The 22,710-nt window shown below is 39.3% G+C and overlaps 1 protein-coding gene across 3 annotated transcripts in view; it reads right to left on the bottom strand.

Moving 5' to 3' along the window:
* Positions 1-404: 404 nt before the first annotated feature.
* Positions 405-22,710, bottom strand: part of phkb (phosphorylase kinase, beta) — a 123,414-nt gene continuing 101,108 nt past the window's right edge. For all 3 annotated transcript variants that reach the window (XM_060911641.1, XM_060911640.1, XM_060911639.1), the window contains 6 exons: positions 20,348-20,550; positions 10,607-10,741; positions 9,922-10,051; positions 9,165-9,272; positions 8,936-9,076; positions 405-2,348 (listed from right to left, as the gene is read on the bottom strand). In XM_060911641.1, the coding sequence (XP_060767624.1) occupies positions 2,211-2,348; positions 8,936-9,076; positions 9,165-9,272; positions 9,922-10,051; positions 10,607-10,741; positions 20,348-20,550 (855 nt within the window). In that variant the 3' untranslated portion in view covers positions 405-2,210. The remainder of the gene's footprint in view (positions 2,349-8,935; positions 9,077-9,164; positions 9,273-9,921; positions 10,052-10,606; positions 10,742-20,347; positions 20,551-22,710) is intronic.

Here is a 22,710-nt window from a genome sequence, read left to right as displayed (position 1 = left end):
TTTTTGGTCCCACTTGATACTGGACTGAGTGTATTGTGGCTCTTTTCCTACAATGTATTTTTATGCCATCATTCGTAAGGAACGCTTTCAGAAATGTATTCCTTATTGTGAAAGATATCAAGATAACGTTCCTGTTTGGTATCTGTCTGTGGAGAAGATTCAAATTTCTGTATATTTTTTCAGATGATCTGGATTGTTTTCTTGGTACTAGGATACACCATTGTTTTATTCATTACATTTTTTATTCATTTTTGTGTATTACTTGTAAAATGAAGGTTTCTATTAAAAATAAAAATATCAGAGGGCACAAACATTTGCACTCTATTTTTTGGTTCTTGGAAAGGTTACTGGACTCAATCCATGCATCAAGAGCACACGCACGCATACTCCAGAACACCTCAGTGTGCACTTCAGATTAGCATTTATTTAATTTCTACACTTCCAGGGTCTGTAAAACATCCTCAGGGAGAAAACGTACACACACACACAACTTTAATACATTCCCCTGGAGCTTTAAGTCTACAAAAGGTCAGCTAAAGCAGCAAAAATCCGTTTAAACAAACTGTAGAAGAACCTTTTATATTTTCTCAAGCTTATGTGCTGAACTACAGACATAATTCCATTTTACATTTGAAAAACCATCATGCAGCAACAACAGAAGAAAAAAAAATCCACATGCACAGAGAAGTGAGAAACACGGATATATCCTGACGTCCTGCAAAAAAATAAAAATAAAATAAAATCCATCAGCGGAACCAGGAATCACAAAAACCTTGCTTTAACCTTTTTCTGTTCTTTATATAAATAAAAACCAGGATGATGTATGGAACCATATGTGGACCAAACGAGCCAAAATTATACAGCTTCCATAAATGAATAATGACAACATGGCTAAACCAAATCACTCATTCTGACTTACAATAACCCACTAAAACATTCAGAGTTCTGTTTTTTCATCATCACATGTAACAAACACACAAACAATAAAATAAACTATTAAAGATCTGAATACCATGTAATTATCCAAAAACAGCATCCACATGCTATTTGTGTTTATTTTACGTTGTGTATATCATCGCTCTCCGGTTGTACTCTTCCATTTTATTTGTAAAATTCTGGCGAGGGGGAAAAAAAAAAAAAAACACCACAGTATGTGGATATATTTTGCATTCAAAAACCTATGGGGCACAAACTTTTGCATTCAACAATGAATATGAATTTGCACATTAATTCCATGGCTGAATAGAATAATAGAATAGAATAATCTTTATTGTCTAGAATAATAGAATAATAGAACAGAATAATCTTAATCTTTATAATTCCATGGCTGTTTTGATTCATGGTAAGCTCACCTGTCAATCACCCTCAGTGGGTGGGATCAGCTAATTACATTGGGTAATATGTTAGCTTGACTGTGTTATTAGTTAACGTTAGCTCACTAACTAGCCTCAGCACCTCTGAACTCCTCATTTTCACTCACATTGCTAACAATGCTAATGCTCTCCATCTGACTCTGATGCTAGCTTTACTGCAAAGAGGCCTTGAGAGTTAAACAGACATTAATAAAGAATGAGCGTGAATGTTTAAATGTTTAATTTTGTCACATTTGGTCCATCATATCAAAGCAAAACAAAAACAGACCAGGACAAAATGAACACCGTCCACAATGAGAAAGACGATTTGGGTAAAGTTTGGGTGTGTATAATGTGTATATATAAATAAAACTATTGTGAATGATATATTATTGGAAACATGAGCCAATGGAACTGTCGCTATGATGCCAGGTGGGTGGAGCTTAGCTCTGCTGTAAATGGGGCAAAATTAATTTCTGTAAAACATATTGTCTAAAATCCTGCTTATAATGGAGCTTCCTAATAATATTTTGCTCATAATAGCAGTAGCATGATCTTGCATAACTGATTCTTTCATTCATTCAGTTTGACTTGTAAACTGCACCATCAGAGGCCAAATTGATAAATTAAAATCACTCTGTGGTATAAACTGAAGAGAAAATGAAAAATGGGGAATGTGTGGGATGGGGTGGTGGTGAATGGAACACTTGTTGGTTTTTTTTTTTTTTAAATCAGTGTCACAGTGCAGTTTAAAAATGTACCAGAGGAAGTGCAAAGGTTGAGTATGTGCTACATGCTAAAATAAACATGTTCGAAAGAGAAAGATGGAGTGAGAGAAGGAAAGAAAGGAAAGTGTGTTCAGCTGACGGAGCAGGGGTCGTCCTTGGAGGGCTTCACGTCCCCCTGCAGCAGCTGGATCATCACCGCTTTAGTCAGGTAGCTGGAGGTTCCTCTCTTCCCCAGTGGAGGAGTGTTATAGAACGCCTCCATCTCCTTCTGTAACATTTTTTTAAAATTACTTATTTATTTTTTACATGGCCTCCTGGAGTCAATAATTGTAAACATTTATAAATATAACATGAAAACAGGGTAATGGTCATGTTTTGGTGATAGTGGTGATGTTGATAATGTTGATAATAGCAGTCACATCACACATCACATTATCTGTAGCCGCTTTATCCTTCTACAGGGTCGCAGGCGAGCTGGATCCTATCCCAGCTGACTACGGGCGAAAGGCGGGGTTCACCCTGGACAAGTCGCCAGGTCATCACAGGGCTGACACATAGACACAGACAACCATTCACACTCACATTCACACCTACGCTCAATTTAGAGTCACCAGTTAACCTAACCTGCATGTCTTTGGACTGTGGGGGAAACCGGAGCACCCGGAGGAAACCCACGCGGACACGGGGAGAACATGCAAACTCCACACAGAAAGGCCCTCGCCGGCCACGGGGCTCGAACCCAGGACCTTCTTGCTGTGAGGCGACAGCGCGAACCACTACACCACCGTGCCGCCCGATAATAGCAGTGATGGTGATAATGATAGAAGTGATAGTGACAGAAGTGATAGTGACAGCAATGATTGCGATAATGATGGTGATAATAGCAGTAGTGATGTGATAACAACAATGATAATGATAGTGATGGTGGTGATAATAGCAGTGGTGATGGTGATGATAGTGATAATAGCAGTGATGGTGATAATGATAATAGCAGTGGTGTGATAATGATGGTGATAATGATGGTGATAATAGCAGTGGTGGTGGTGATGATAGTGATAATAGCAGTGGTGATGGTGATAACGATAACAGTGGTGTGATAATGATGGTGATAATAGCAGTGGTGATGGTGATAACGATAATAGCAGTGGTGGTGATAATGGTGATAATAGCAGTGGTGATGTGACGGTGATAATAGCAGTGGTGTGATGGTGATAATAGCAGTGGTGATGGTGATAATGATAGTGATAATAGCAGTGGTGATGGTGATAACGATAACAGCAGTGGTGTGATAACGATAATAGCAGTGGTGTGATAATGATAATAGCAGTGGTGGTGATAATGGTGATAATAGCAGTGGTGGTGTGATAATGATAGTGATAATAGCAGTGGTGTGATAACGATAACAGCAGTGGTGTGATAACGATAATAGCAGTGGTGTGATAATGATAATAGCAGTGGTGTGATAATGATAATAGCAGTGGTGGTGATAATGGTGATAATAGCAGTGGTGTGATAATGATAATAGCAGTGGTGGTGTGATAATGATGGTGATAATAGCAGTGGTGTGATAATGATGGTGATAATAGCAGTGGTGTGATAATGATGGTGATAATAGCAGTGGTGATGGTGATAATAGCAGTGGTGATGGTGATAATAGCAGTGGTGATGGTGATAATAGCAGTGGTGATGGTGATAATAGCAGTGGTGATGGTGATAATAGCAGTGGTGATGGTGATAATGATAGTGATAATAGCAGTGGTGATGATAATGATGGTGATAATAGCAGTGGTGATGGTGATAATGATAGTGATAATAGCAGTGATGGTGATGGTGATAATAGCAGTGGTGATGTGATAAAGATAGTGATAATAGCAGTGATGGTGATGGTGATAATAGCAGTGGTGATGTGATAAAGATAGTGATAATAGCAGTGATGGTGATGGTGATAATAGCAGTGGTGATGTGATAAAGATGGTGATAATAGCAGTGGTGATGGTGATATGATAGTGATAATAGCAGTGATGGTGATAATAGCAGTGATGGTGATAATGATAATAGCAGTGGTGTGATGAAGGTGATAATGATAGTGATAATAGCAGTGGTGATGGTGATAACGATAACAGCAGTGGTGTGATAACGATAATAGCAGTGGTGTGATAATGATAATAGCAGTGGTGGTGTGATAATGATAGTGATAATAGCAGTGGTGTGATAACGATAACAGCAGTGGTGTGATAACGATAATAGCAGTGGTGTGATAATGATAATAGCAGTGGTGGTGATAATGGTGATAATAGCAGTGGTGTGATAATGATAATAGCAGTGGTGGTGTGATAATGATGGTGATAATAGCAGTGGTGTGATAATGATGGTGATAATAGCAGTGGTGATGGTGATAATAGCAGTGGTGATGGTGATAATAGCAGTGGTGATGGTGATAATAGCAGTGGTGATGGTGATAATAGCAGTGGTGATGGTGATAATAGCAGTGGTGATGGTGATAATAGCAGTGGTGATGGTGATAATAGCAGTGGTGATGGTGATAATGATAGTGATAATAGCAGTGATGGTGATAATGATGGTGATAATAGCAGTGGTGATGGTGATAATGATAGTGATAATAGCAGTGATGGTGATGGTGATAATAGCAGTGGTGATGTGATAAAGATAGTGATAATAGCAGTGATGGTGATAATAGCAGTGGTGATGTGATAAAGATAGTGATAATAGCAGTGATGGTGATGGTGATAATAGCAGTGGTGATGTGATAAAGATGGTGATAATAGCAGTGGTGATGGTGATATGATAGTGATAATAGCAGTGATGGTGATAATAGCAGTGATGGTGATGATAATAGCAGTGGTGTGATGAAGGTGATAATGATAGTGATAATAGCAGTGGTGATGGTGATAACGATAATAACAGTGGTGTGATAATGATGGTGATATAGCAGTGGTGATGGTGATAATGATGGTGATAATAATAACAGTGGTGTGATAATGATGGTGATAATAACAGTGGTAATGGTGATAATGATGGTGATAACAGTGGTGATGGTGATAATGATAATAGCAGTGGTGTGATAATGATGGTGATAATAGCAGTGGTGATAGTGATAATGATAGTGATAATAGCAGTGGTGATGGTGATAACGATAATAGCAGTGGTGTGATAACGATAATAGCAGTGGTGTGATAACGATAATAGCAGTGGTGGTGATAATGGTGATAATGATGGTGATAATAGCAGTGGTGATGTGATAATGATGGTGATAATAGCAGTGGTGATGGTGATAATGATGGTGATAATAGCAGTGGTGATGGTGATAATGATGGTGATAATAGCAGTGGTGATGGTGATAATGATGGTGATAATAGCAGTGGTGATGGTGATAATGACGGTGATAATAGCAGTGGTGATGGTGATAATGATGGTGATAATAGCAGTGGTGTGATAATGATAATAGCAGTGGTGATAATGATGGTGATAATGATGATGATAGCAGTGGTGATGGTGATAATGGTGATAATAGCAGTGGTGATGGTGATAATGGTGATAATAGCAGTGGTGATGGTGATAATGATGGTGATAATAGCAGTGGTGATGGTGATAATGATGGTGATAATAGCAGTGGTGATGGTGATAATGATGGTGATAATAGCAGTGGTGATGGTGATAATGATGGTGATAATAGCAGTGGTGATGGTGATAATGATGGTGATAATAGCAGTGGTGATGGTGATGATGGTGATAATAGCAGTGGTGATGGTGATAATGATGGTGATAATAGCAGTGGTGATGGTGATGGTGATAATAGCAGTGATGATGGTGATAATGGTGATAATAGCAGTGGTGATGGTGATAATAGCAGTGGTGATAATAGCAGTGGTGATGGTGATAATGATGGTGATAATAGCAGTGGTGATGGTGATTATGGTGATAATAGCAGTGGTGATGTGATAATAGCAGTGGTGATGTGATAATGATGGTGATAATAGCAGTGGTGATGGTGATAAGGATGGTGATAATAGCAGTGGTGATGGTGATGATGGTGATAATAGCAGTGGTGATGGTGATAATGATGGTGATAATAATAACAGTGGTGTGATAATGATGGTGATAATAACAGTGGTAATGGTGATAATGATGGTGATAACAGTGGTGATGGTGATAATGATAATAGCAGTGGTGTGATAATGATGGTGATAATAGCAGTGGTGATGGTGATAAGGATGGTGATAATAGCAGTGGTGATGGTGATGTAGCAGTGGTGATGGTGATAATGATGGTGATAATAATAACAGTGGTGTGATAATGATGGTGATAATAACAGTGGTAATGGTGATAATGATGGTGATAACAGTGGTGATGGTGATAATGATAATAGCAGTGGTGTGATAATGATGGTGATAATAGCAGTGGTGATAGTGATAATGATAGTGATAATAGCAGTGGTGATGGTGATAACGATAATAGCAGTGGTGTGATAACGATAATAGCAGTGGTGTGATAACGATAATAGCAGTGGTGGTGATAATGGTGATAATGATGGTGATAATAGCAGTGGTGATGTGATAATGATGGTGATAATAGCAGTGGTGATGGTGATAATGATGGTGATAATAGCAGTGGTGATGGTGATAATGATGGTGATAATAGCAGTGGTGATGGTGATAATGATGGTGATAATAGCAGTGGTGATGGTGATAATGACGGTGATAATAGCAGTGGTGATGGTGATAATGATGGTGATAATAGCAGTGGTGTGATAATGATAATAGCAGTGGTGATGATGATGGTGATAATGATGATGATAGCAGTGGTGATGGTGATAATGGTGATAATAGCAGTGGTGATGGTGATAATGGTGATAATAGCAGTGGTGATGGTGATAATGATGGTGATAATAGCAGTGGTGATGGTGATAATGATGGTGATAATAGCAGTGGTGATGGTGATAATGATGGTGATAATAGCAGTGGTGATGGTGATAATGATGGTGATAATAGCAGTGGTGATGGTGATGGTGATAATAGCAGTGATGGTGATAATAGCAGTGGTGATAATAGCAGTGGTGATGGTGATAATGGTGATAATAGCAGTGGTGATGGTGATAATGATGGTGATAATAGCAGTGGTGATGGTGATGGTGATAATAGCAGTGATGATGGTGATAATGGTGATAATAGCAGTGGTGATGGTGATAATAGCAGTGGTGATAATAGCAGTGGTGATGGTGATAATGATGGTGATAATAGCAGTGGTGATGGTGATTATGGTGATAATAGCAGTGGTGATGTGATAATAGCAGTGGTGATGTGATAATGATGGTGATAATAGCAGTGGTGATGGTGATAAGGATGGTGATAATAGCAGTGGTGATGGTGATGATGGTGATAATAGCAGTGGTGATGGTGATAATGACGGTGATAATAGCAGTGGTGTGATAATGATAATAGCAGTGGTGATAATGATGGTGATAATGATGATAGCAGTGGTGATGGTGATAATGGTGATAATAGCAGTGGTGATGGTGATAATGGTGATAATAGCAGTGGTGATGGTGATAATGATGGTGATAATAGCAGTGGTGATGGTGATAATGGTGATAATAGCAGTGGTGATGGTGATAATGATGGTGATAATAGCAGTGGTGATGGTGATAATAGCAGTGGTGATGGTGATAATAGCAGTGATGATGGTGATAATAGCAGTGATGATGGTGATAATAGCAGTGGTGATGGTGATGGTGATAATAGCAGTGGTGATGGTGATAATAGCAGTGGTGATAATAGCAGTGGTGATGGTGATAATGATGGTGATAATAGCAGTGGTGATGGTGATAATGATGGTGATAATAGCAGTGGTGATGGTGATTATGGTGATAATAGCAGTGGTGATGTGATAATAGCAGTGGTGATGGTGATAATGATGGTGATAATAGCAGTGGTGATGGTGATAGTGATGGTGATAATAGCAGTGGTGGTGGTGATGGTGATAATAGCAGTGGTGATGTGATAATGATAGTGATAATAGCAGTGGTGATGGTGATAATGATGGTGATAATAGCAGTGGTGATTGTGATTATGGTGATAATAGCAGTGGTGATGGTGATAATAGCAGTGGTGATGGTGATAATGATGGTGATAATAGCAGTGGTGATGGTGATGGTGATAATAGCAGTGGTGGTGGTGATGGTGATAATAGCAGTGGTGATGTGATAATGATGGTGATAATAGCAGTGGTGATGGTGATGGTGATAATAGCAGTGATGTGATGATGGTGATAATAGCAGTGGTAATGGTGATAATTAATGATGGTGATAATAGTGGTGATGGTGATAATAGCAGTGGTGATAGTGATAATGATGGTGATAATAGCAGTGGTGATGTGATAATGGTGATAATAGAAGTGGTGATGGTGATAATGATAGTGATAATAGCAGTGATGGTGATAATGATGGTGATAATAGCGATGATGTGATAAAGATGGTGATAATAGCAGTGGTGATGGTGATAATGATAGTGATAATAGCAGTGATGGTGATAATGATAATAGCGGTGGTGATGATGGTGATTAGAGCAGTGGTGATTATGATAATGATAGTGATAATGATAATAGCAGTGGTGGTGATAATGATGGTGATAACAGTGGTGATGGTGATAATGATAATAGCAGTGGTGGTGATAATGGTGATAATGATGGTGATAATAACAGTGGTGATGTGATAATGATAATAGCAGTGATTGTGATAGTTTTGATGGCGAGAATGATCGCGATGATTATGGTGATGATTGTTGTGTTGGTGGTAATGACAGGTGATGGTGGGAATGGTGGGAATGAGAGCTCCCTCACCTCACTCTGAGCCATATCGGTTTGTCCTTGATCCCTCTGGAAATCAGTGAAGGCTTCTCTCACCAGCCGATCAAGATCCACCTTCTCCTGAAACTCTAGCTCTGGGTTTCTCTCCAGCACCAGAGACACCACCATCAGGAGCTGGGGAGAACCGGAGGAGAACCACATCACACACAACTTACTGTTATGTCCTGTAATATATGAACAGGTGCTTTAACCACACCCTCACCTCCACAATGATCTGTCTGTATTCAGGCAGCACGATGTTCTTCAGCGTGTCCTCCACCAGCAGGGAGAAGTTCATCTCATACATGGTCATATCAGACAGAGTGGGTTGCTAAAGAGAGGAAAAACGGTGTGTTGTGAAGATAATCCCTGATAATCCGTTACACGATTGATCACAATATTCAGCGTACACAAATATCATCGTTTATAATTTGAAGGAAGTTTCTGAGGAAGGACGAGCCATCTTCTGAAGTTTAAGATTTTTGAAAGTAATGTGACCCCAGTAACAGAAAATATACCTCCAATTATTATTTTCTGTAAGAAACAAATTTGCCCAACAACCAGATCACCAGATGTCAAAAAGTGATCTGGGATTTTTGGATGAATTAATTATTATTATTTTTTCATTGACAATTTTCTGGTCCAGTTTTGGTTATACCCGTTTTGCAAAACTCCAAGGAGAACTCCTAATTTCTAACGTACATATCTTAACTTCAAGAAGAAATTCTCTAGACAGTTTAAAAGAGATGACCTAAATTCCTGTAATTTTCCAGGTTTGGAAAAGAGTGCTTTAATTTTACAGACTTTTCCTGATCTACAGAAGAATCTCGGATAAATGAGAAAAAGCATACATCATCGTGAGGTTATTTTAAGATAAAGGTCATTTCTAATTAAACATTTGACAATATGACAATTTATGGCAGGTGTGTTGTGTAAAACCATCTTCCAAATACCACTGCAAACAAAATCGTGACATTTACCTGAGGCAGGTGAAGACCGCCCACCATGATACCGTTACTCGTCCGCTCCAGAATCTGCCAAACACGATCGTAAAACCCGAGTGGCGTACGATTCAGAGATCCATCAATCTGACGCCGATTCAGCCATGACCTGATATTTAAGAAAAAAAGTTATACGCTTTTTTTTTTAAAACAGCTTTTAATTTAACTGAGCTGATGTACAAAAAATGGGTTATTTTTGACCCAAACTAGACAAAATATTAATTCCAGCAGGGTTGAACGACTCAGACAGGCAGCAAAAGTCCTGAAAAGTATCCGAAAGGAGAAAATTTCCCCAAGGATTAAAGCGCATGTTAATCAAACAGATTAAAAGACGCAGACAGATTTCATTATGCTGGTGAAAAACACAAAGCTGAGCCAACATTCATTCAGCAAAATTAATTACTAGTCCTTATAACCTTTGGAAAAAAGTCAATTAAATTGCTCTAGACACGACACTTTAAATGTAATGATGATGAAATTAGCAGGTATGTAAAGAAAAGAAACGAAACATTACAAAAGTCAAGGATGGAACATCTAGAACTCCAGAACATTCTGCGCTCGTGATCAGAATGGACCTGGCCTTGAAAAGTCTGAGGTTCATGAGGCGTGTCATGCTGAGGAATGGTCACGCAGCAGGAGGTTGTGAGATGTTTATATTTTTCACCTGCCGGTCTGTTGAGGTTGAAGAACATCCAGAAGCAGCTGTTTGACATCACTAGGTGACATCTGGTAGATGTCCTGAGGTGGCATATCTCCAGCACGGATCTTCAGCTCGTGTTTCATGGCCTGGACGATCCACCTGTTCCAAAAAAAAAAGGCCAAATTCACTCCATGGAACAAACCAACGCTACAGAAATTCTTACTGAAACTTACTTTATGTTCTGAGTAGATTATAAACATCCAATCGCATAATACCTCCAAGTCATTTATATAAACTGCAACTTCTGCTTTCAACCTAATGATCATTTTGTTCATTTATAAGTAAAGGACTAATCAATCACTGTGTGCGGTGCTGTTATAGTAAGACGAGACAGTCCGTGACGGCGTAGCTCACTCCGGCCCCGTCTAGTCCAGAAGGAACGATCTAAAGTGGGCCACCTTGCACAATAATTGTTAAGTGATATACACTATATACAAGCTCTATACAGAAGCGATATCCACCATAGGAACACCGACCTATTTACCAGAAAGAATCCAAAATGGCGAGGAACTGACCGAGAAGAACTGATTTTTGCTGAACTGCTTATTAAGGCTAAATTAGTCCATAACTTCATTAATAATTGTAAGGAAGCAAATCTGGGTAGAAATTATATGCACCCTAGGTTCCCCTACCTTCATACCAGAAAGAATCAAAACTGGTGAAGAATTGAGGGAGAAGAAGAAGCGATGTGTGGAAACTGCTCGTTAGGGACTGATTAATTACTCCATATCTTCATTATTATTTTTTTCAAGATATTTTTATTGAAGACTTTATGTATAATTCCACAAACAAGACAAACAAAGGAACAGCCATACAAAATCAGAACTCCTCACCAACCCCAACCCTGGTACGATTAAAAATTAAATAAATAAATAAATTTTATTTATATATATATATATATATATATATATATATATATATATATACACACACACACAATAATCAATTGCATGAATTCACCTTTGGTTACATCTGAAAATCAAAATAAAATACAATCAAATGATATATGAGGTCCCAAATAATCATAAAATCATAGAAGTTTAGTAGACAAAATAGTAAAAATAGTAAAGGGGAGCAAGTTATATACTGACGTACTAATTAAAGTAATTTAATGATTGTAGTAAGGCCAAGAGCGAGCCCCGTATCTTTTCATACTTCTCTGGGTTCCTCCTCACACTGAATAAGGTTTTTTCAGGTGTGCTGTAGGATGTTAATTCATTTAACCATTGTCTCTGCAATGGAGGAAACTCTGATTTCCAATTCTGCAAAATACATTTTTTACCAGCTGTACCCGCAAGTAATATGAAATATTTTTTAGTAACGCTTACATCTAGAGTTTGTATATCTCCCAGAATCCATATCCTCAGGTCAGGGGGAATCTTGACATTTGTAGTTTTTGAAGCTATATTAATGATGTATTTCCAATAGGTTTCCAAGCTAGGACATTTCCAAAGCATATGAAGCAAGTCCCCCTCACAGGTTCTACATCTCTGATAATCTGGAGAGGAGTTGTGGTGTATTTCGTGCAGTCTATATGGAGTATAATAAGTTCTATTAAATATATTAAACTGTATTTGCCTGTGTTTTGTTGAGATTAGTACTGATTGAGAGATTTCAAGGATATTACACCAGTCATTATCGTTGTATCTTATGTTAAAGGGGTACCAAATATAATATATACAGTTGCTGATGTGACAAAGTAACGTATTCTTAAGTATTCTATCAAATTTATATACTAGAAAACAACGAAATATCTTGGTAATTGTAAATATAATAGTCGGTACGCTAAACGGCACAAGAGTCGCCATTTTTAAAAGACCGTGACGTCAGCCCTACCCACTGCACTAGGAGAGAAGCATGTAATCATGGCGTCGGGCGCATCAAGTGAAAGCGACAGCTCTGTCGAATCATACGAAGAGATCCCGCAAAAGACACGTCTGGAGGATCGTTATGCTTTCCATCGGTCCTGTTATTACACCCGAAAGCAACACACTGTGGCATTGTGTAGCCGATCACTTACAATTCATCCTACTTTCCGATTCACACGTGCTATTCCCAACCTCAATGAGCCAACACAACTGGGCACATACATGCGTCATGAGTGTTATGCAGAGAAAATGAATGTGCATTCTGATTGGATAAAATTAATATCATGGCGGGCTGTTCAAACTGCGGAAATAGTTTGCTCGAGCTACTTTCAAAACACTATAACTTTCCAACCTTAGAACAAAAAAAACTTTTGTAAGTCTTGAATAAGGTTCGTTAATGTGTGTTTTATTGTTATATTTACTCTATATATTGCCCTCTGTTCCCCTTTAAGATCTGATTCCCATTTCTTCTTTGTATTAATCTTACTATATATTGTAAGGTTATTATTTAAAATAACATAAAATAGCAGATATCACCCCTTTACTAGTGTTTAATGTTTCACACAAAGTTTTTCAAACGGGGATTCCGGGGGGATATGAGGGAAGTCTGAACAGTTATTGCGGATCCAGTGCCTAATCTGAAAATATTTAAATAAGTTATGTTTGGGTAGTTTGAATTTCTCTATCAGTTGTTGAAAGTTTGAAAATTCATCTTGGATATACAGATCTTCAACTGCTTTTATGCCCTTACTCACCCAATTGCTCAATATTCCATCTGTAATCTGACGGGAAATGTTGGGATTATCACATAGAGCAGTTTTACGAAACAGAGAGATGTTCAGACCGATGACAGCATGAGCTTCACACCATGCAGAGAAAGAGTTCAAAATGATAGGGTTCTTAGTAACGTTTAGGAGTATTTTCTTAGAGGTTAGGAAAGGAAGAGACCTCAACGGAACACGTTTTAATTGGTGTTATTCAATAGGGAGCCATCTTGCCACACATTTGTCCCCATGTAGCCAGCACCATACTGAGCGAACCTGAGCTGCAAGGTAGTAGCATCTAAAATTGGGAAGATTTAACCCTCCTTTAGAGTACGGAGCCTGAAGAGTTGATAATTTGACTCTGGGGGATTTACCTTTCCAAAGAAAACTACATAAAGATTTATTTAGGGTCATCAAAGAAAAATTTGGGTACTTTAAATGGGATGCATTGGAAAAGATAAGAATTTGGGGAGGATGCACATCTTAATTAGATTAACTCTGCCAATTAGTGATAACGGAAGGTCCCTCCAGTTTTGTAAATCTATTTTAACCTGGTCTAAGAGACTGATATAATTTTCTTTAAAGGTTTTATCTACAGAGGTTTGAATTTCTATGCCCAAGTATTTAAGTCCACTGGGGCACCATTGCAAAGGTTTGGTTAAGTTCTTGATACTGTATGTTTAAGGGCAGGACCTCACTTTTCGTAAGGTTTATAGCCAGAAGCTGCACTGTACTGCTGGAAATATTGTAAGGGGGGGGGGGGGGGGGGGGGGATTTTGCAGGATCACCCACAAAGGCTAATAGGTCATCTGCATACAAAGCCAGTTTATGCTCACTTGTCCCAAATCTAATACCAGTAATTGTGTTGTTAGAGCGAATAGCAATAGCCAGAGGTTCTATGGCTATCAAGAACAACAATGGAGAGCAGGGGCAGCCCTGACGGACCCCCCTGGATAGTGAGAAGATATCCGATAAGACCCCATTTGTTAAAATTTTTGCTTTAGGGCCGTTGAACAGTGTTTTAATGTAGTAAATAAATTTAGTTCCAAAATTCATCGCTTCAAGAGCTTGAAAGAGAAAGCTGGGTTCGATCCTGTCGAACGCCTTTTCCGCGTCCATTGACAGTATTAGCATGGGGTCCTTTTGTGAGTGGGCTGCTTCAATTATATGAAAAAGTCTACGCACATTGTCCGATCCATATCGATTTTTAACAAAACCTGTCTGATCAGCATTAATAATTTTGGGGATTATACATTCCAATCTTAATGCAGTTAACTTTGATAAAATTTCATAGTCCGAGTTCGGAAGACTGAGAGGATGATAAGAAGTACATTTTTGGCGATCCTTTCCTGGTTTTGGTAGCAAAATTATCGTAGCCAATTCCAAAGATTTAGGGAGAGTTTTATTAGTCAGTGCTTCGTTGATCATGTTTGTGAAAGGGGTTATAAGCTTATCAGAAAAGGTTTTAAAGAATTAAATTGGAAAGCCATCTGGCCCAGGGGCTTTATTATTTTGGAGGGATTTCATAGCATCAAGAACCTCATTTTCAGATATATTAGCATCCAGGCAGTTTTTATCAACAGGGTCTAATTTAGGCAGGGTTAATGAACTTAAAAATATGTCATTGCTTTGGTGTTCTCAATCCCATGTTCTGTCTTATATAGTGTCTCATAGAATAATTGAAATTCACGATTGATATCATGTGGATTCAAAAACGGATCTTTCATCGTCTGTGATAACAGAATGTATAGTTTTTTCGTTTTCTTCCCTTTTAATTTGCCAAGCTAGTAGCTTGCTGGTTTTGTCACCAAATTCATAGTAATGATAGCTGGTCCTAGCTAAATCAGCTTCAGCCTTATTAGTACACAAGTTATTATATTGAATCCGTTTTAAAGACAAGGTATTGAGCACCACTTCACTTTTAGTGTGAGCATGATCACGCTCCAGGTCTCTTATTTTGTTTTCCAAATTTGCGAGAGTTTTCTTTTTTTCTCTGATCTTATGAGAGCTATACGATAGGATCTGGCCTCTCATATACGCTTTTAAGGCCTCCCATATAAAAGCATGAGATGAGGAATTAATATTCGTTTCCATAAATACATCAATGTAAGCGCTCATAAATCTAATAAATTCAGGGTCCTTCAGCATATAGGATTTAAACCTCCAAGTAAAGGGTTTCGATTGTGTTGTATCAATCTCCCAGGTTATTTTTATAGGATTATGATCGGACAATGTACCTGATGGATAAGAGCAATCAGTGACCCTGGCGGCCATATTGTAGGGTATTAGAAACATGTCAATTCTGGAATACGATTTGTGAACATTTGAAAAGAATGAAAAGTCTTTAGCTTTTAGGTTAAGTTGCCGCCAAATATCTCACAGTCCCAAATCCCTCATCCCCCCGAGCAGAATTAAAGCAGCCTTAGAGTGATTAAGAGATCTTGGCGTGGATCGATCTAAATTGGGGTCCAATACCAAACTGAAGTCACCACCAACCAAACAGTGCCCCTCAGCAGTTGCAAGTTTTAATACAAGGTCATTCAAAAAAAGCAGGATCGTCGTGGTTGGGGCCATATATATTAACAAGTGTAACCCGATTGGAGTACAATTCACCCTTAACCAAAACAAATCTTCCAGTACTATCTTTTTCTATTGATGTTAATTTGAAGTTCAATTTTTTTATTAATAAGGATGGCAACCCCCCTAGCTTTTGTGTTGAATGAGGAGTGGTAGACGTGTCCCACCCAATCTCTCCTTAGTTTGATATGCTCTGCATCGGAAAGGTGAGTTTCTTGAATAAATGCAACATCAATGGACTGTCTCTTTAAGTACGTCAAAATTTTCCTCCTCTTAATCGGAGAATTGATTCCCCTGACATTCAAAGAAATTAAGTTTAGTTGGCTAGTCATATCTTAGTAACAGATGCAACTTAAGAATATTGGGAGCCTCAGTGCTTACATATAAAATGAAAGTTAGGTGAGTAGCTGTGCTTTTAAATAAAAACCGTACCAAACCCCCATATGCGACCCACCCATTGATACCCTTAGTAATAAACAATACCATTGGGTAGGAAACTCTCTACTCTCTCTACACAACCTCTCAACAGTTAGAAAAATATATATATTAAGCATCAAACAATGGTGCAAATATCAAGAAGCAGTTATATATCAAAAAGAAAGAAGAAGAAAGAGGAAGAAATTAAAAAATATATATTGCTAGAATTTAAAGCATAAACATGAGATTTGGTAGCTCAGCGTGAAGCAGATGAGAAGTATAGCATGATCCAGTGGCTTATAAAGGGAATGGCATGTAGAAGGGGAACAGAGTTAAATGATTATCTGACCCATGCTGGTGATCTATGCTCCCTGGTTCTCCTATTATATTTTACTGAATTAAAGAAAACAAATAAGTAAATAATACCACTAAGGTACACAAGTAAAAAGATAAATAAATGAAATAATAATTATAATATTAGCAACACCACCAACAGCCAATAAATAACTACAGTAAGAAGGGTGGTCAAAGTAAGTAAATATTGGTGGACATAAGAAATAAGGGGAGCGAAGAAGAAAGATATAGATAGATAAATAAATAATTAAAATAAACAAATTAAATAAATAAATAAAATAATAGTAATAACAACAATAATAATCATTGTTATTATAATAATAATAATTTTCCTGCTACTCAAAATAAAAAGTGAACGTATGTTTCAAAAGGTCAGCTGGATACAGCCACTATTTTTGTTATTACCGTATTAAACAAAAGTCTAAACGTCCACCCGGAACCGGGACCGTCTTTTCCACACGTCTGAAGTGGGACCAGGAACAGAACAGATGTAATGCAGGGTTTAAACACAAATCTAGCCAGAGTCGCTTTGCGTTACGACAGACAGCTTCACGCGAGTTCAGACTGTCCACTAGTCACCGCGTTTGGGCAAAGTCATTGTAAACAGTGTGGAAATTGAGCGGGGCTCTTAAGACAATGATTTCTATCCTACTCAGTAGTAGACAGATCTCAAAAGTTATGTATGAGCCCTCTTTATAGACCGCATGTTAACTTGCGCGTAACCTCCCCTCCGCGTCACAGCAGTGCAGGTGGAGCAGCCAGGTGGGAGTCCCCGGTGCATATACTGTTGTGACATCTCAGCTGCTCGGTCAGTTATTATCATCAATAGTTTTCAAAAAGTCCGCCGCTGCGGAAGGCAATGCAAACCATCTGATGTTGCCCTCATGCGTAATCCGTAGTTGGCTGGATGATGCAGGGAATAAGCAATTCCTCTTGTCCGAAGGCTCTTTTTAACATCCTTAAAGGCATTGCAGACTGGGAAGATGTAAACCCTGCTGTTATCGTAATGATATCTGACAAGGCGCATTATTTTCTCCTTGTTCTTAAAGTTGAGGAGCTTTGCGACCATGGGTCTCGGCCTCGGCGTGTCCCCTCTGCCGGTGGGGGGTTTTCCCAGGCAGTGAGCTCTTTCACAGGTAATGGGGGTAGGAAAGTTTTCGATACCAAGGATTTCCGGTATGACTCGCTCCAAAAACCCCGCAGCATCGCGGCCTTCGGCCTCCTCAGGGAGCCCGAGTATGCGGATGTTGTTACGCCGGCTCCTGTTCTCCAAGTCGCCCACTTTATCTTTGAGGGACTGTACCTCCTTCTCCAGTTTCCCAATATGCATGGTGGCATCTTAATTTATCATCTTCATTTGCTGATACGCGTCCCTTCATTTCTTCGACTTGGTCCGCTAGTGTTGACATCGCCGTTTCAATCTTAGAGAGTGAGGACTGGATGGAAGTTGTTTTAGCATCAATCTGTCTTGATATCTCTTCCTTACTTTCCTGAATGGCTGCCATCACTGCATCAAGAGTAGGGCTTTCACCTTTAGGAGAGCCGGTCGCCATTTTGGTTGTGTGCGCGGGTCTGGCTGTTCGCTTAGACAGCGGTGTAATATCCTTAAGACCCCTTAAGTTATACTGTGCCATGTGCCACGACAAAGAGTCAATTACTTTCTAGGGTTTTAGTTTCATGGTTTTGAAAAGTTTAACGGAAAATAAACGCAACCGTGGAGGTACGCCTGGACTTCACGCTTGCATGTCCATCCTCGCTGGCTGCAAACCGGAAGTCCCCATATCTTCATTATTAATTACAATTGTGCAAATTTGGGTAGAAGCTATACGCACCCCGGGCAGACCTACCTTCCTGCCAAAAAGAATAAAAATCAGTGAAGAATTGAGAGAGAAGAAGCGATTTTCATGAAATGTGGACGACATCAGACGGACGATGGACAACACATGATGGCATAAACTCATCACCAGTCAGCCGGATGAACTAATAATCAATCAATCAGACAGGCTGCTGTTCTGAAGTGGAGTTACAGGAGAAACTGCACGTCAGTGTTTTATTCCTCTGCAATCTCTACGTCACACTTTTTTTTTTATTAAAGAATGAAATTTCATACTTTTTATCGTTTTTATAGTTCAAGTTAATATTGTGGAACCTCTGTGAAACCACGTTAAAGCAGCTGTAAACAGTCGTTCCTTCACCAAAGCCTTTTTTTTTCCCTTTCACGAAGTTAATAGGCCAAAAAAATAACGCCGCAGCTTGTCATGTTACCGAGAAACCTCAGAGTGTAAACTCCTCCGTCATGAAGGTCAGAAAACTGCTACGTTCACACTGCAGGCTGAAGTGACTCAAATCCGATCTTTTCGCCCATATGTGACCTGTATCCGATCTTTTATTGACAATATGAACGACACAGATCCGATTTTTTCAAATCCGACCCAGGCCGTTTGGATATGTGGTCCTAATTCCGATTCTTATCCGCTCTTTTCATATGCGACTTCAGTCTGAACCGCCAGGTCGCATTCATCCGACTTACACGTCATCAACAAGCCACAAACGTCACTATCCTGCGCTGAAGTAGGCGGCGGGTCTCTCAAAAAAGTTACAACAACATGGCGCATAATCACGGGCGCAGATAGAGGGTGGGACGAGTCATATTTAAATTCACCTCGTTCGGTCCCCCCTACTTATAGGGAGGAAAAAACGTCTATGCTGTCTTTCTTTGCATAAGGCAAACCTCACGGAAAAATCAAAAGACTAATTACCATTCGGTTTATTGAGGTGCACAGCAGTGTATACATAGTTGCAACAACTCACATAAAACAAAACAAAGACTGATATTCGGTTGGTTGAGCTGCGCAGACTGCACAGGTTGCGAGCTCGAGCTTGGTTGCTATGGTTACTAACAACAAGTTTGACAGGCATGTTGGGGTTGGTTTGTTGGCAGCTTTGTCCCCCCCAGTTTTTTGTCCCCCCCAGTTTTTTGTCCCCCCTCAGTTCAAAAAACGTATCTGCGCCGCTGCGCATGACATCAATGCGAGGGACGCTTCGGGCTGTGAAGGTTCTGAATCTTCTCAATGGAAGGACGCAGAGGTTAGGGAGCTGATTTCCATTTGGGGGGATGCAGCTATTCAAGCTAGATTGGATGGGTCATACCGCAACCGGGCGGTTTTACTTCCGTAAACACTGGCCATGCTCACTGCGTGTGACGTCGTCGTATCCTGCAGTGCGCATGCGGAACACTTTTAGGTCGCTTTTCGTTCATACTGAGGATCACATACAAGTCGCATATATTTGTTAATGTGAACGACCTCACAAAAAAAATCGGATTTCACAAAAAAATCGGAATTGAGCATTAAGCCTTGCAGTGTGAACGTAGCGTTAGTTACAGCTTTACATCTGACTGTTACAAAGCGCTGACACTGGAGACTCCTTCCAGAAACGATAAACACATTCCTATGTTACTACAGAAACGAAAACATTTATCAGAGACATCAGAACGAGTGCATTAATGAATATAAACCTGTGATTTGCAGCTGCACTACTGTCAGAGCTGCTGTTATGGAAAATTAATCAACAGCTTCTGACCAATCAGAATGCAGAATTCAACAGCACTGTGGTGTAACTAGATACGACATTTCTTTTCTGGGTCATGAAGATGGTTGGTCTTTTAAAAGAATTAAAGTGAAGGTTTTTTTTTTAATGATTGTATAAATGTGTTGGTTTGTTACCCGATGCGGATCTTGAGCATGCCGCTGAACAACTCGGGGTTGTTGGAGATGATCCAGCCGATGTGGATGACGAGTTCCTGCTGCAGCACGGCTTCTCGCTCGCCGTGAGGACTGCACTTCCTGTAAATAATGTCCTTAATGACAGCCGGAGACAGCGGGTTCGAGATCACCTCCTCCTCGTGTCCAAAAAGACCCAGAGTCACCTGGGACATCATCAACAACAACGGTCAATTTTCAAAATTGTTAATTGCTGATGCTAAATTATTAAATCCATACTCTGATGTGTCCAATTTCTCCAAACTAATTCAGCACTGAACCAATGAAACGCTGCCAAAGCCGAAAGTTCATAACAGCAGCCGTCTCCGTATTTTTCCCCGTTAAACTTTGCATTTCTTAATTTGAATAAAATGTGTCACTGCATCATTTTAATATTCCAACCAGAGTGCTTTTAAACTCAGACCTGTGACCCACAATTTGTCCAACAGACAGCAGGTAGATTTGTGAGCAGAAAAACCCAGAGAAGGTCCTGAACCCTTTTTTTATTTTTATTTTTCTAAGCCTTGTCTCCAAGGCTTAAGCACTGCAGCCTGCGGGACTCAAACCTCCGCTGGCGATGTGGAACGACCCATTTTCAGAACAAAACTGTTTCAGACGATAAACCATTAAAAAATATGGGCTTGAGGACACAATCTATATGCAGATTTCATCCTCTGGGAAATTCAGGTTAATAAATCAGTCCAGGACTATCGGAGGGGAAAAAGAGGCCTGAAGTTAATCTAATGCAATTAATCGGAGAAATGGCATAGAACTTAAATAAATAAATAAATAGAAACCAGCTGGAGTTGGGATAGAGAGAGCACAAGACACATCAGAGGATGTAGAGTGTACAGTAAACACCACACACGCATACTAAACACACACTGGATAAGGGGTGGGACGATACGCCAGTATGGTGATGTACCATGATCCTGAACGAATCAAAGGAATTCTGACAAAGGAATTAAGACAGAAATGTCGAGGTCTGATGACTCAACTGTAATGAGCTAAATTAACTCATTTTAAAGCTTTCCACGTTATGAATACTGAGAATTCTGTATGATAAAATGAATTAAACTGCACATTTCCTTTCCCATATTAGACCTCATTTATCAGACAAGATACGAGTGAATTTATTCATAAATATTTCACAAGAGAATTTATGCAAGAAATATGGTGTTCATGAAAAGGCCGTTAGTTATGAATAATGTCTGCATCCATTTACATATCAGGAGACGCACGAATATGGGCACAATAAATCAAACTCAAATCACATCAGTGTCGATGAGATACTGTGAGTTTATACACATAATGCTTAAGTTTTAATCACTTACAATTACATCACAATTTAATAAACATCGTCAGTTAATCAACCAGACAATTAAGATGAGCCAATCAATTAGGATAAAAGTAATAGCATCCTATAAAAGGAGGAGTGAGTGCACGCGCGTGTGTGTGTGTGTGTGTGTGTGGTAGCTGATTCGCTGCAGTTGCTGAGTTGCATTACTGGAAGATTTAGTGAATGCCACGCTCAGAAGGCACCATTTCACTATTTAGTCGCCATTTTCAGCTCTCTTGCCTTTTATGGAGCTTTGTGGGCGTGGCTAAATGGACATCCACAAATGAATGGGCTTTGTAATTCACAGCTGATTGGGGTTTATTAACATACAGTACAAAGTGTCTGAGTATGAAGAAAATCAAAAAGTGTTGGGTTTTTTTTTTTAATCTGGTGTGAACTTTTAGTTGGATTTGGCCATGAAAACATTTACACATGATGTTTGATAAATGAGGCCCGCCCCCCCCCAAAAACAAAACAAAACACAGGAGTCCTCACAAATCTGTGAGGACTCCAAATCTCTGTGGTCTTGTATTATTTTAAAGCTAGACGGCCTTTCAATTTCATAAAATCGGTGAAATTTAGTTCCGTCTGAAATGTGGTGATTGTGATATATGTTTATTTCTGTAATATCTGACAAAATATCAGGCCATTCTGTGGCTGGGAAGTTATTTAATTAATTTGAGGGGATTAAAGCAAATAATGTGCATGAAATCGCTCGCTTGGCGCAGTCAAGCAGACAGAGGAAGTCCGTGTGCGCATGCGCAGGTTTACCTTCTTCTTCTTCTTTTGGGTTTTACGGCAGCTGGCATCCACAGTGTCGCATTACTGCCATCTACAGGTTTCCCTTTGAGCGTGCACTGACAGTTCCATCATTCTGTCGCTAAACGAACAGCTGATCACACCGAGGTGCTCGCTGAGCGCCCATATTTATTAGTTTGGTCCTGCATTTCCTTTCCTTCGTATATAACATAACGTCTTTTCTTCTCGC

This window comes from Neoarius graeffei, chromosome 27, assembly GCF_027579695.1.
Source record: "Neoarius graeffei isolate fNeoGra1 chromosome 27, fNeoGra1.pri, whole genome shotgun sequence".
Taxonomy (NCBI): Eukaryota; Metazoa; Chordata; class Actinopteri; order Siluriformes; family Ariidae; genus Neoarius; species Neoarius graeffei.
The sequence above is the reverse complement of the archived record's forward strand: the minus strand, read 5'-3'. Positions and strand labels throughout refer to the sequence as shown.